The 14942-nt window shown below is 37.5% G+C and overlaps 1 protein-coding gene across 1 annotated transcript in view; it reads left to right on the top strand.

The window, feature by feature from the left end:
- Positions 1–14942, top strand: part of PROS1 (protein S) — a 98104-nt gene that overhangs the window by 75782 nt on the left and 7380 nt on the right. The window contains exons 11-13 of the mRNA XM_045286250.1: positions 1240–1407; positions 4220–4388; positions 10282–10430. Coding sequence (XP_045142185.1) covers positions 1240–1407; positions 4220–4388; positions 10282–10430 — 486 coding nt within the window. The remainder of the gene's footprint in view (positions 1–1239; positions 1408–4219; positions 4389–10281; positions 10431–14942) is intronic.

Below are 14942 nucleotides of genomic sequence, written 5' to 3'. Positions count from 1 at the left end.
ATCATATAAGATATAAAATAATTAATAAAAATGATACACTCACATATACCTAATATAAATCAATATAATGCTCTGATTATTATATAAATAAATAAAAGAACTTATTTTTAAAGAACATAATATATATTTTAGTATGTAAATGTTCAAGTACAACAGTCTTATGCTCTGTTGCATCCTTACCCCCTAAAATGCTTATCACATAAAGTGGTCAAAACTCTACTTGCCAAAAGCGTGCTCCGGAGCATGGAATTGATCACCTGGTGGGAGGAAGGCTACGAATGACAATGAAAGCCCTGAATCCATTTGCAGAGTCTTCACATGGATTAAGCTTCCATTGAGATTCCTTGGACCATTGACTGGGATGTAGTCTTGTCCTCAGACAGCGTGCATTGGAAAGTAGATTACTACAAATATTCACTGTCATCGAGTCATGGCAGTGCTATAGTACAGGGTGTATAGTGTATACATAGTAGAGGGTGTATATTATATATAGTACAATGTATATTGTATATACAGTACAGGGTATATAGTATACATACAGTGCAGGGTGTATAGTATATACAGTACAAGGTATATAGTATATATAATACAGGGTGTATAGTATATATAGTACAAGGTATACAGTATAGTTCACTGGCCCTGTGAGTTAGGTTAAAATTTAGCAACCTTACAATTTGTTTTCTCTTTTAACCTGATTTACTTTTTATTATTTTCTACTTTCTTTTAGATTGAGGGTTTCTGTGTTTAATTTTGTTGTGGTGGTTGGGATTTTTTTTTTTTTTGAGGGAGGTTATGATTTTCTTTAAATGAAGTCTAAGAGAGGTAAATCTATAAAGACAAGAACTAGGTTATGATAGGGGAGGTTGAGGGAAACAGGGAACTAATGATAATGGATTCAAGAATGAAGAGAATCATCTAACATTTATTGTGGCAATGATTGTACTATTCTTTTTTCATTATTTAAACCATTGAATTTTATGATATACAAATCATGTCCATGAAATGGCTAAAATTTATAAATGCGGTATATTTAAAATTTTCATTTAAAACTGTTACATTTTTACCTGTTATAATAATTTGGTGTTTCAAAGAGGTTGAGGAACATTTTAAAATATATTAAATTGATTCTTTTGAAGAATTAATTTATTGAAATAATAACAGGATTTTGAGGCTCAGTGTTTCAAATGGCATGCATGGTGTTTGGTTTTGTTTGATAATTGTTTATATTTTTAATTATAGGTTTCTATAGAAGAATTGGAACATAGTATTAGTGTTAAAATAGCCAAAGAAGCCGTGATGAACATAAATAAACCTGGAAGACTTTTTAAGCCCACAAATGGATTTCTGGAAACCAAAGTATATTTTGCGGGATTTCCTCGGAAAGTGGAAAGTGCATTCATTAAACCGGTAATGACCTACGTCAATGTCACTCATCATGGGGGTCATCTGTAACAGATTTAAACATGTGTTATTCTAAGAGTTAATAGAAGGTATTTTATTAATATACCAAGTGTGAAACTCAAATTAAACATGGGAAAATAACATTACTGACACTAGAAATTATATTAAGGAAACAAATATGAAAAATCTCTACCCAGCATTATTTATGGAGATGCAAATGGAATATTAATATCATAGTGATCTTATACCAAATATTAACATGTGAATACACATTTTTTACTCTAAAAATTTATGATTTTGTAGAAGCCAAAGGTTTTGGTACTTAAGTTTGGGTGGTCAAAGATTGCTTTGTGAATTTAAAATTAATCTTAACTGAGGGCCTAGGGCAGTCTGTAGTATATTGAGGTCAGTATGATTTTCTGAATATGGTGTTTGTCTCAAACTATGGAATACGTTTTTGAAGGGAAATTTTAAAAATTTCATGTGAAATTATGGACCTGCTGAATACACTTATTTGTTGATTTAATTTAAACATTTATCGTTATATAACCGCTTTAACTTGAAAAAATTTGATATGTATGATGTAAAACTTACATTAGCTAAGCCCTGTCAAAGTGAATATACCTGTTCTTTTTTTTTTAATATACCTGTTCTTTGACATTAATAAACAAAGACACTTAGAAGGTTTATTAAATCAATTTTACAAATCAACTCTTTATTAGATGACTCTGGTCATGCTGTGGTTGGTTAAGAGTTGGACTGTGGGCAACAAGATTCATGGTTCAAACCTGGAAGAAAGTTGAGGCTTTCTGTTCCCATAAACTGCTACAGCCTCAGAAGCCCTATGTAAGGTCACGATGAGTCTGAATCACTTCTATGGCAGTGACTTGGACCTGCCTTTAGTCTGGCTGGATGCTTTGGGAAAATTATGTGAATAACAATGAGTATGGGGGAAAAGGGAATGTTCTAAAATTTATTGTGGTAAAGATTGCACAACTCTTCTTGATATGGTTGAGCTATTGAATTGTATCATGTGAATGCAATGGGACTAATGGTTCTGGGGGGAGCAGGAGAGAGGAAGATGTGGCGGAAAGGGAGGGGGAAGCCAACAAACCCAGGATCAAGGGAACAACAAGAGATCTAACATTGATGGCAAGGAGGACGTAGAATGCCTGGTAGGGTTTGATCAAGTGCAGTGTACCGGAGAGGAAGTACAGAGAGCCAAGTGAATGAAGGTCAAACATGATAGTGGGACAGGAGGAAAGTAAAAGGAAATAGAGGAAAGAACTAGAAAGCAAAAGACATTTATAGAGATATAAACAGGCATGTGCACATGTAAATATATTAATATATAATTATAGGGATATAGGTCTTAACTTACATTTATAAGTTAAGTATTAAGATAGCAGACAGACATTGGTCATTTACTCAAGTCCTCCCTCAACGCAAGAACACTTGATTCTAATAACCTGGCATTCTGTGATGTTCACCTTCTCAATGGAGCATCAAGGGATCACTGAAGACAAAAATGTGTTCATAAGTTAATGTGGTGAAGAAAGCTGATGGTGCCCAGCTATTACAAGATATAGTGTCTGGGGTCTTAAAGGCTTGAAGTGAAACAAGCAGCCATCTAGCAGAAAATCAACAAAGCCCACATGGAAGAAGCACACCAACCCATGTGATCACAAGGTGTTGACAAGATCAGGTACCAGGCATCAGAAGACCCAAAACAAACAATTATTTTGATGTGAATGAGCGGGTTTGGAATGGAGACCCAAAGCCCTTTGCAGATAATTGGACATCCCCTCACAGGAGGGTCACAAGGAAGGGATGAGTTATCTAGGGTGCAGTATAGCACAGATGAAACACATAACCTTCCTCTAGTTCGTTAGTGCTTCCCCCCCACCCCCCCACCCGCCACTCTTATGATCCCAGTTCTATCTTACAAATCTGGCTGGACTGAAGCATGTGCATTGCTACAGATAAGAGCTCTCAAAACACAGAATCCAGGACAAATAAACCCCCTCAGGACCAATATTGAGAATAGCGATACCATGAGGGTAGGGGAAGTCAGGGGAGAAAGGGAACCGATTGAACATACCCCACCCCCCTGCCAAAAAGGGGACAAACCATAGAAACGTGGGTGAAAGGAAACAGCAAACAGTGTAAAATATGAAAATAAACATAATTTATAAATTGTCAAGGGTTCATGAGGGTGGGAGGGTGAGGGAGGGAGGAAACAAAAAAGGAGCTGATACCAAGTATTCAAGTAGAAAGAAAATGTTTTGGAAATGATGATGGTGGCATGTGTGCAAATGCACTTGATGCAACTGATATGCGGATTGTTATAAGACCTGTTAAAGCCCCCGAAAATGATTTATTAAAAAAATATGCTAACATGGTTTTGTTCCTGAAGAGGCTATAGTCTGATTGATAAATCAAAAGCTATCCACCAAGTTCAATGACTGAGAAGTCAAAAGCAGTTTAGCACCCAGCACTACACCTGGAAGCACTTACAGAACCTTCGAGCAAAAATGTTGTCATTCAATGTCATAGGTAAGGTAGGTGGATTCCAGGGGATATTTATGATGGCATAAACTCACTTCTACTGAAACAGAGTATCCATCTGAAGGAAAGCTCCAAACGAAAAAGGTAAATAAATATTATGTAGAATTGTGGAAAATATGCTTAAATGGCCTCCAAGAGAAAAGCTTTTCCTCTAGATTTAAAATCCATACTTAAAATCAAGTAAGTCAACGATCAGTCTGACTTGGTTAAATTTGAAATGCATTCCTTGACCTGTCCTTTAATTTGCTAGATTAATCCTCGCCTGGATGGATGTATACGAGGTTGGAACTTGATGCATCAAGGAGCTTCAGGAGTAAAGGAAATAATTCAAGAAAAACAAAATAAGCATTGCCTCGTCAGTGTGGAAAAGGGTTCCTATTATTCTGGTTCCGGAGTTGCTCGATTTATCATAAATTACAGTAAGTGATTCCTCATTTCTCATTAGTGACTAATTGTTTTCACTGACAAATACTCGTGACTCCATCAGTACACATTATCCAATACTTTTTATGCTCCTGGCTTCCTCTTGTTCTTAACCATTTTTAAACAAATGTTATTAACTTGTAAATGAGGTGGGGGTTTTACGTTTCAGACCTTCATGTCTTCAGTGAGCAGTTTAAACGAATCAAATACTGCAATTGCTCACCTTACCACCCTCCCTGGATTTCTCTTCTCCCTCTTGGAGATGACTGTTTTACCCTTCCCTGAGTTAATATCTGTCAACTCACTAGCCTGCTGCTTCATCTTCCCTCCCTTGCCCACCCTACTGGGCTTACTTTTGTTATAAATTTCCCATGTATACAAGGGGGCTTCAAAATGTTCTTGGGAAAATTCCATTCTTTCCATTTTATTTTCCTGAACTTTTTGTAAATGGTGTTGAATATACTTGTGCTACTATTTATGTTACTATTTAACATTTACTGAAGTATAACATGATTACTGTGGGGTAATTTCCATCGACCTGTTTTAAAGTTCACATGGCACAAGCACATTCTTTTACATATGGTAGGAGCCCTGGTGGTGAAGTAAATTATACACTGAACTGCTAACAACCAGGTCAGTTGTTTGAGAAAGTTTGAAAAGTCTGAAAAACCTACACGAGCAGTTTTATATTGTCTTGTAGAGCCTCTAGGGGTCAGAATCAACTCACTGAAATTGTTATTGTTATTTGTTTGTTTGTTGACTATAAAAATATTTTTATGAACTATTACACAAATACTACTTGTAATTGGGGCGAAGAAGGGTTATGAAGAAGAGCAGGGGAATGGGTATGAATTATCCCTTTTGTCTACAGTTTGCAAGATTTCTATAATCTCACATCAGCCCACACTTGCATTTTTGCAACCTCACCTCACTGCCATGGATTAAGTTGATGCCGTCTCATAAGGACCCTGTAAGATGGTAAAATCGCCTCTGTGAGTTTCTAAGACTAACTCTTTCTGAGAGTAGACAGCCCCATCTTTCTCCAGTGGAGCAGCTGTTGGTTTTGAACTGCTGACCTTGTGGTTAGCAGCCCCACTCATAACCCCCTATTCTACCAGGGCTCCTTGAATTTTAGCAAGTTGTTAAGATTTTTACCTAAATTATTTTACCAGAATGTCTGATGTCTGCTCCAGGTAAGCACATCCTCTCATCATAGCACTCCTTGGAAGTTCCCTTCTTCCTCTAGGTTTTGAATTGTTCGTTGTCTGGAACCTCAACACTTTGACCGTCAGAGGAAATTGTCATTATGTAGATAACACAGCCCCAAACAACAACACATTTTTTTCTGGGTGTCTTGGTTTTAGGCCTATTCCTGGGTTATTTGGAGTGCTGATTCAGAAAAAATTGGAGTGCTAGTCTTTGGATAGACTTCATCAGCTCTAATTTCTAAGATATGGTGTCCCAGTACATTATCAGCTCTTAAGTTATACTAATTTATTAATTTATCATCCTAGTTTTAAATCTCAGAAGAATTCAGACCCACAAATTACAGGATAAAACAAAAGTAAGACATATTTGAAAAGAATTAGGTATTGAGGAACTTCCAAGGGAGACTGTACATGGACCCATGGTGGCTAGTTGGTTCCACATTGAGGTGCCAATCATAAGGTCAGTGGTTTGAACCCATCAGTCGCTCTACTACAGCCTTGAAAAGATTGAAGGGTTTGGAAACCCAAAGGGGCAGGTCCTCTCTGTCCTATCGGGTTGGACATGTGTTAGAATTGATTGGACGGCAGCGAGTTTTCCCTTTTTGCTACGGGGGACTGTGCAATATCGAGGGAGACTACACATTGGATTTGTACACATTGGATTTGCAGTCTGCAAAACCAACTGCAAAGTCAGAGCACAGCTTGAGGACAGTGTGTGTGTGTGTGGGGAGGGGGGATTGAAAAGGCACATCTAGGGAAGGTGTGATGGCAATTTAGAGCATCAAAAATTCAAGACTTCACAGCAATGTTCATACATATTTTTAACATCTAAATTTTTCTTCTTAAATTTATGCTGTAAGCATTTCAGAACACATTTCAATATATAGAAAGCAATGGATAAATCATGTTAAATGTTTCTGAGGTAAGGTTGACTCCAACTTTCTTAAACAAAAAACTCTAACTTTATTTAAAGAGAATCTGTGCACAGAGAAGTTGTGCCATCTTTTTCTTCCTTTTTAAAATTATTTTATTGGGAGCTCGTACAATTCCCATCACAGTCCATACATACATCCATTGTGTCAAGCACATATGTACATTTGTTGAAGTGCCATCTTATAACAAGACTGGAACATTTAAATTTTAATAAAGGAGTTTGAACCAATTTGGGTTTCAGACATTTGAATCTCTATTTATTTGAACCAAACTCAATATCGGCCAGTCAATAACGACTCACGGTGACCATATAGGACAGAGTGGAACTTGTCCTGTGGGTTTCTGAGTCTGTACATTTTTATGGGAGTAGGAAGTCTCATTCTTCTCTGGTAGGGTGTCTGGTGGGCCTGAATGTCAGTCAAACACATAATCTACTACACTATCAGGACTCCCTATTTACTGTACTGTAACTCTTATTTTTGGCCTCCTTTTAAGATAACAAGCTGAAACTGCCTGCGATTCAGTTTCTAATGAAGGTGAAGTGATACTTGAGGAAAATTCCAAGTTCATGTAATTCGTACTGTTCAAATGTATCTCTGGATCAAAGGACACTATGTGGAGTATAACGTGACCCGAATGTTTAGTACAACGCAAACTACTTTCAATAAAACCAGCATGCTTACACTACATTAAAATATACTGACTTTTTGTGGGCAAGTCAAGTGAAGGGTGGTATATAGCACATGTTCTGTGTCTCAAAGACTGGAGCTGATAGGAGAGGACAGGTGCCGTTCTTGGAATCAGCAGGTCCAATACACCCAGAAACAAATCTAACAGCTGAGGCACTAAGTATGCGTTGGTCAGTGATCACAGAGGAGGAAGTCTTACCAAACCGACTTCAGGTTTTTACCTTTTCAAATACTACTTAAGGGGGTCCATCTTTTTTTTTAATAAATCATTTTATTGGGGATTCTTACAGCCCTTATCATAATCCATACATCAATTGTATCAAGCACATTTGTACATATGTTGACATCATCATTTCCAAACATTTTCTTTCTATTCGAGCCTTTGGTATCAGCTCCTCTTTTTTCCCCTCCCTCCCTTACCCTCCCACCCTTGTGAACCCTTGATAATACACCTTCCCCTGTCTCCCTTCACTCACATTTCTGTTGTTTGTCCTCCTGGGCAGGGGGTGGGGGAGGCGGGGTGGGGTGTGGGGCTGGGTGTGTGTGTTGTATGTCGATTATTGTGATAGGTTCAGGGGTCCATCTTTGATACACATTCTTGCCTCATATATTCAAAGATTCTGTAGGATACAGTCTTAGAATTACTTTAGCTCTTTAAAAGGTTCTTAAAAGTTCTTAAAAGTTTGATCAAATTCTCTTTTAGAGATGTTTATAAATTTATATTTTTACTAATAGAATGAGAGAGCTGTATTTAAAGTTTGTTTTCTAATTTCATAGTCTAAAAAATTAATCTTGGAACTTAAAATTTTAATATTGATTAACTCTTCAATGTTTATTACCCATTTTATATCTTTTTCCCCCCAGCCATTTTATATCTTAATTATTTTATTGGTTATTTTTTTTCTGTTTTTGAAATTTACTATTTGAGCTACTAATATTTTTCATTATAAACTACATTTAATATTAAATTATGATACTTCTTTTTTAAAGATAAAAATATATTTATATTTTATATAAAAATATAAAAATTAAAATTTTATATTGGGCTGTTTATTTATAGCACTCCAAAAAACTTAGCTACACTTTTCAGGAAGAGTATTACACTAGTGTTTTTTATTTTCTTAACATAAATTAACTCCATAACTTTAATTTTAGCTCTGTTCTACTTATGAGGAGTTAAGAAATGTTTTAAATGAATTTGAGTAAATGTAGAAGAAAAAAACTAAAATTCTTAAGATTTATTCAAAGGGTAAAAACTCCTGAAGAAAGAAAGAATATAAACTTATTGTACCTGAAAAAGTGTTTTAATAAATTATTTGATTCATGAATAATTTGAAAGTGAATTATATTATGATTAATATTCAGTGCTAGATGATTACTTCTGCACATTTGCGTGTTCATTTTCATTTGAGTTTATTCATGACTTTTACTACAGTAGAATGAGCCCTGGTGGTGTAGTGGCTTATGTATTGACCCACTAACCTCACAATCAGCAGTTCAAAACCTCAGGAGAAAGATAAGGCTGTTTATCCCTATAAGGATTGACAGTCCCCCAAGTGCACAAGGGCAGGTCTACTGTGTACTACAGGGTCACTATGAGTCACAATTGACTGGATGACAGTGAATTTTTGAGTTTTTAACTTAAATTTATTTATTTCAAAATTATGGTATTTGTATCTGGGTGGAAGCTAAAGAATTATAATGAAAATCATATTTTATTTGGCTTAGTTACAGAATATCTTAACAATGGAAAATTATTTTTTCCATTTGCATGAACTCTTGCAAAGGCCCTCAGGAGTAATTTATCACAGCAACCCACCAGGACAGAGTAGAACTGTCCCCGTGTGTTTCCGAGACTATAAATCTCTACAGAGTAGAAAGCCTCATCTTTCTCTCACAAGGCTGGTGGTTTCAAACTGCTGACCTGTGATTAGCAGGTCAGCATGTAACCCGCTGTGACACCAGGTCATTATGAGTTGGCATTGACTTGACGATAGTGAGTTTGTTTTTCGGAGGATTATTTGGGCTATTGTTACATGTTTCTTCCTATATGAATTACGGGAAGAAGACTTTCTTCCCATGGTGAATTAATATTCTTAGGAATCCAACTATTTCGGAAGGAGATTTGCTTACCAAGTATTCATTGTGTGATTATTATGGTAAACAAAGTTAAGAGACATATGTGTACCTCTCAGAGCTTGCTTTCTTATAGAGCAGAGATATATAACCTAGACATTGAGATTACTAAATATTAAGAGTATCATGGAATAAGATTCTAATTTCAAAGTCAACTGCTAACTTCAGAGTATTTTTGTACTATTGAACTGTTCAAATTGTTGATACACCTAATGGGTGTGGACTTGTGTGTGCACACACATGAGGGAGAGGGACCTTCAAAAAGGTCATGGGAAAATAGAATTGAAAGATACTGGAATTGTTTTCACAAACTCTTTGAATCCCTCTCTGAGCATCTGATCCCTTTTTGGAGTATAAGGCATGGAGGTATTAGTAGGCTGTATCAAACTTTAGGAGCCCTGGTGATGTCGTGGTTGCCCAGTGGGCTGCTCCTGGGGAGAAGAGTGGGACTTGCTACTCCCCAAAGAGTTACAGTTTAGAAAACCCATAGGGGCAGTCCCACCTTATGCTATAGGGCCGTTATGAGTTGAAATGGACTTATTGGCAGTGAGAGACAGTATTGAAATTTCGCCTCCGCATACTATAAATTTATTGAGCCACTTCCTTTTAAGTATATACTTTAAAATGTGACTCATCTGGGATTTGAATATTGGTTAATACTCAAGCCAGAAAGAAGAGCTGTTAAAGTACAGATAGGTAAAGATCACACACAATTCCACTCTAGGATGAACAACAGAAACATGAGACTACATTCGTATATTTCTTGTCCACGTTTTAAGAAACATTTTATTTTGTGTTGCCTAGAGTATATGGATAAATAAAAAAGGACAACTAAAATCTCTAGTATGGCTCTGAGGAACAACTGGATTGCAATAAATTATTCTGGTTAATTGCTGATCTGCTGTTTTCATTGTTTTTAACAGGTAACACTTCCTATCCTGAGGACTGGCAAATCAATGGGTCCTTGACAATCCGTCCATCCACAGGCATTGGTGTTATGTTTGCCTTGGTTTCTGGTAAAACAGTGCCCTTTGCCGTATCCTTGGAAGACTCCATCTCTGGAAAATTTCAGGTAACTTTTACTCTAAATCTCACTAATCTCGCCCCCCCACCATCTTTAAAATGGACATGACAGCAAATAGACTCAAAGAACGATTTTAAAGATTAAAGGAGATAGCGCATGTAAAGTATTTATCAGAATTTCTTAGCACATTAATAAGAATACATAACAGTATTAATTATTTTAACATTTTTGCTGGCTTATTTTTTTGAAAAATCATTTTATTGGGGGCTAGTGCAGCTCTTATAACAATCCATATATTCATTGTGCCAAGCATAATTGTACATGTGTTGCCATTATCCTTTTCGAAACATTTTCTTTCCACTTAAGCCCTTCGTATCAGCTCCTCACTTTTTCCCTCCCTCTCCTACCCTCCCTCCCTCATAAACCCTTGATAATTTATAAATTTTATTTTTATATTTTCATATTTTACACCGACTGCTGTCTCCCTTCACTGACATTTTTGTTGTTCACCCCCCTCAGAGGTGGGGGCCGGTTATATGTCAATCATTGTGATTGGTTCCCCCTTTCTCCTAACGCCTTCCTCCTACCCTCATGGTATCGCTATTCCCATTATTGTTTCTGAGGGTTTTATCTGTACTGGATTCCCTGCGTCGAAAGCTCTTATCTGTAACAGTGTACAGGCTCTGGTGTAGTTAGATTTTTAAAGTAGAATTGGAGTCATGTTAGTGGGGGGTGGGGGTGGGGAGAGGAAGCATTAAAGAAATAGAGGAATATTATGTTTTGTCAGTGCTATACTGCACCCTGGCTGGCCTGTGACCCTTCTGTGAGGAGATGTCCAATTGTCTACAGATGGGCTTTGAGTCTCTACTCTGTATCCCACCACCACCCTGTTCACATCGATATGATTGTTTATTCTGGGTCTTCTGATACCTCATACAGGATCCCATCGACACCTCATGATCACACAGGCTGGTGTGTTTCTTCCATGTGGGCTTTGTTGCTTCCTGGGTAGATGGTTGCTTGTTTATCTTCAAGCTTTTAAGACCCTAGACTCTTTATCTTTTGATAATCGGGCACCATCAGCTTTCTTCACCACATTTGCTTATGCACCCATTTGTCTTAAGCTATCGTATTGGGCAGGTGAGCACACAATTATATGATTTTTTGTTCTTTGATGCCTGATAACTGATCCCTTCAGCACCTCATAATCGCACAGGCTGGTGTACTTTTTCCAAGATGGCTGCTTAGTTATCTTCAAGCCTTTAAGATCCCAGATGTTATATCTTTTGATAACTGGGCCCCATCAGCTTTCTTCACCACATTTGCTTATGCACCCCTTTGTCTTCAGTGATTGTGTCAAGAAAGTGAGTATCAGAGAATGCCAAGTTATTAGAACTTAGTAAGTGTTCTTGTATTGAGGGAGTACTTGACTAGAGGCCCAATGTCCACCTTAATACTAAACCGATAAATATATGTACATAGAACTATGTCCCTATCATTTTATATATATAAATATATTTACATATGTACATGCCTGTATTTAGATCTCTATAAATGTCCTTTGCCTCCTAGTTCTTTCCTCTATTTCCTTTTATTTTCCTCCTGTCCACTATCATGTTCCACTTTCATTTCACGCCCAGTAATTCCTCACAGCTACATTGCACTGATCAAGCCCCACCAGGCATCCTACACTCTTCTCACAATTAATTGTAGATTCCTTGATGTTCCCTTCTGCTTGGGTTTGTTAGCTCCTCCCTTCCTTCCCCTGTCCCCTTCCCATGCTCCCGCAATGGTCGGTCCCATTGTTTTCTTCTCAGGATTGTTTATCCTTCCCATCTTATCTAGATAGACATGAAAAAAAACACAAATACAAAACAACAACATAGAAAAGCCTATAAATCAGTGGTTCACAACATGTGGGTCACAACCCCTTTGGGGTTCGAACGACCCTTTCACAAGGGTTGCCTACGACCATCAGAAAACACATATTTCCAATGGTCTTAGGAATTGAGATACCACTCCTCTATCCATCTCCAGGTGGGTATGCCCATATACCAATACATCCACATATGACTACACGGTGTGAAGACTGTTACCCATGCTATACCATGCTTCAAGACAAAATTTCATTTTTTTGTAATTAGAAATAAATATTTCACAATATATAATTGCATATTGTTTTTGTGATGAACATTATCCTTTAATTATGTTCAATTTGTAACAATGAAAATATATCCTGCATATCAGATATTTACCTTATGATTCATAACAGTAGCAAAACTACTGTTTTTATGGTTGGGGTCACCACAACATGAGGAACTGTATTGAAGTATTGCGGCATTAGGAAGGTTGAGAACCACTGCTATCAATAGTTCCAGGTTTGTCTGTTGACCTTTCTGTTTTCTGATCGAGTCTGATGAAGTGTCATGGAGTCTATTTTTGGGATTCCTTTGGTACTTCATTGCTTTGCTTCCCTTGCTGCTCTGTTGCATGCCCTTCATGTTTCACCCCGGTGTGTTGGGGTCACATTGGGAACAATTCCTGCACTGTGTCTCCAGTGTTGTCCCCCATAGTGCTGTCAGTCAGTGAGGGGATGCTGTGTCTCTTGTCTCGTGGTGGGGCTGGACCTATGGTCCTCTCTGTGCATTGATTGTTCCAAGCGGGAATATCATCTTTGGGGCTTGGTGGGCCAGGTTGCGTTCTATTCTCTCCTTCTCTCTCCTTCCCTCAGTTTGCTCCTGTGTGTTCTGAGCAAATGCCCCTTTCTCCAAGCTGTAGCTTCAGCACTATCCACTGTAGTTCATTCTTCTGGGGAGGGGTCCACATAGCTGGGATTGGGGCCAGCCCCACAGACCTCCCTATTGTTTTGCTGCTTCAAGTCAGAATGTTGCACTCAAGTATTGGCACATGAGGTGCTGGCTTATTTTTAATGCCTGAACTGAGAAGCAAGGGTGTGGGTGGATTGTTTGTATTGCATATGGCTAGGATTAGGCAGAGACACATATTTAGCCATCTTAAAGAATCATCGGAATTAATTGGTACTCTTAAAATAAAAATGAGTACATTTAAAGTCTATTTCATATATTCAAAGACTTGTCTACAGCCATACCACCCTAAATGTGCCCAACTGTGTCATTTCTTTAAAGTCTAGTTAAAATATTTTGTACTATGATACAACTCCTAGGGAAATGTCTGGTGCTTCCTTTAAAAAGGTAAAAATTGAAATACTGTATGACCCAGCAATCCCAATCCTAGGTGTATATTGTAGAGAAATGTATCCTAGGACTGTAATATGAATAGATGTATAGTTCATTGATTCATCCTTCACAATAGTAAAAAGATGGGAACAGCCTAAGTGCCCATCAATGGATGAGTGCTTAATAAATTGTGATACAAGGGTACTTCAAGAAGTTCATGGAAAAGTTTAATTATCCACTAATTTCACTTTTTAATGAACTATTTCGAAGCTTCCTTATAGATGCAAAAGGAGGTGTTGTAGGTTACACTGGGCTGCAGCTTTAACCCACGAGCTGCTCGCAGGAAGAGCTATGAGACTTTCTTCTCCCATCAAAGATTTACAGACGTGGAAACCCACAGGACAGTTCTACTCTGTTCTATAGGGTTCTATGAGTCAAAATCAACTTGATGGCGGTAAGATTGGTTTTCAGACATACAATGGAAAACTGTGTATTGATAAAGAATAACCATGACTCTGTGAAATATTTCACAACACGGATGAATCTGGAGGACATAATGGTGAGTGAAATAAATCGATAAAAAAGGAGTCATATTGTAAAAGATCACTATATGAATTGATACAAGAAAGCAACATTCTTCAGTTACTAGGGATGGGATGTGGAAGGAAGGAGCATCAATTAAATGGTACCCCAAAACCCATGGTTATCAGGTTGATACCAATTTATAGAGACCCTACATAGGGTTTCCAAGAATACAAATCTTCAAAGGAGCTGACAGCCTCATCTTTGCTCAGAGAAGCAACTGGTGGTCAATAAATGTTAGTTCTGGTGAGGAGAAAGGCAACACAAACTTGGGGGGAAGGTGGCATAACATGGCCAGCGCCAAAGAAGGCACTGAGGAGGACTTTAGCATTAAGAACAAGTGTGGAAAATGCTCTAACACAGTGGTTCTCAACCTCTTTGGGGGTCAAATGATCCTATCACAGATGTTGCCTGATTCATAACAGTAGCAAAATTACAGTTATGAAATAGCAATGAAACTAATTTTATGGGTTGTGGGCCACCCCAACATGAGGGATTGTATTAAAGGGTTGCGGCATTAGGAAGGTTGAGAACCACTGCTCTGACATATACAATCCTGCAACAGCAGTAACCGCAAATAATAATTTGAGAGTTTATATGTATATTAAATCAGTGTGAGAGGTAGCTTGCAACTACACACATGTGGTTGTGAAGTTTTCTACAAATGTCCCACAGATATTTGTATATTATATATATATATCAGAATAAGAATTTGAGAGTTTATATGTATATTAAATCAGTGTGAGAGGTAGCATGCAACTACACACATGTGGTTGTGAAG

This window comes from Echinops telfairi, unplaced genomic scaffold (genome assembly GCF_000313985.2).
Source record: "Echinops telfairi isolate 266 unplaced genomic scaffold, ASM31398v2 ScPeMD7_6;HRSCAF=24_1, whole genome shotgun sequence".
NCBI lineage: Eukaryota > Metazoa > Chordata > Mammalia > Afrosoricida > Tenrecidae > Echinops > Echinops telfairi.
Note: the sequence above shows the minus strand (reverse complement) of the source record. Positions and strands in the feature narration are given on the sequence as shown.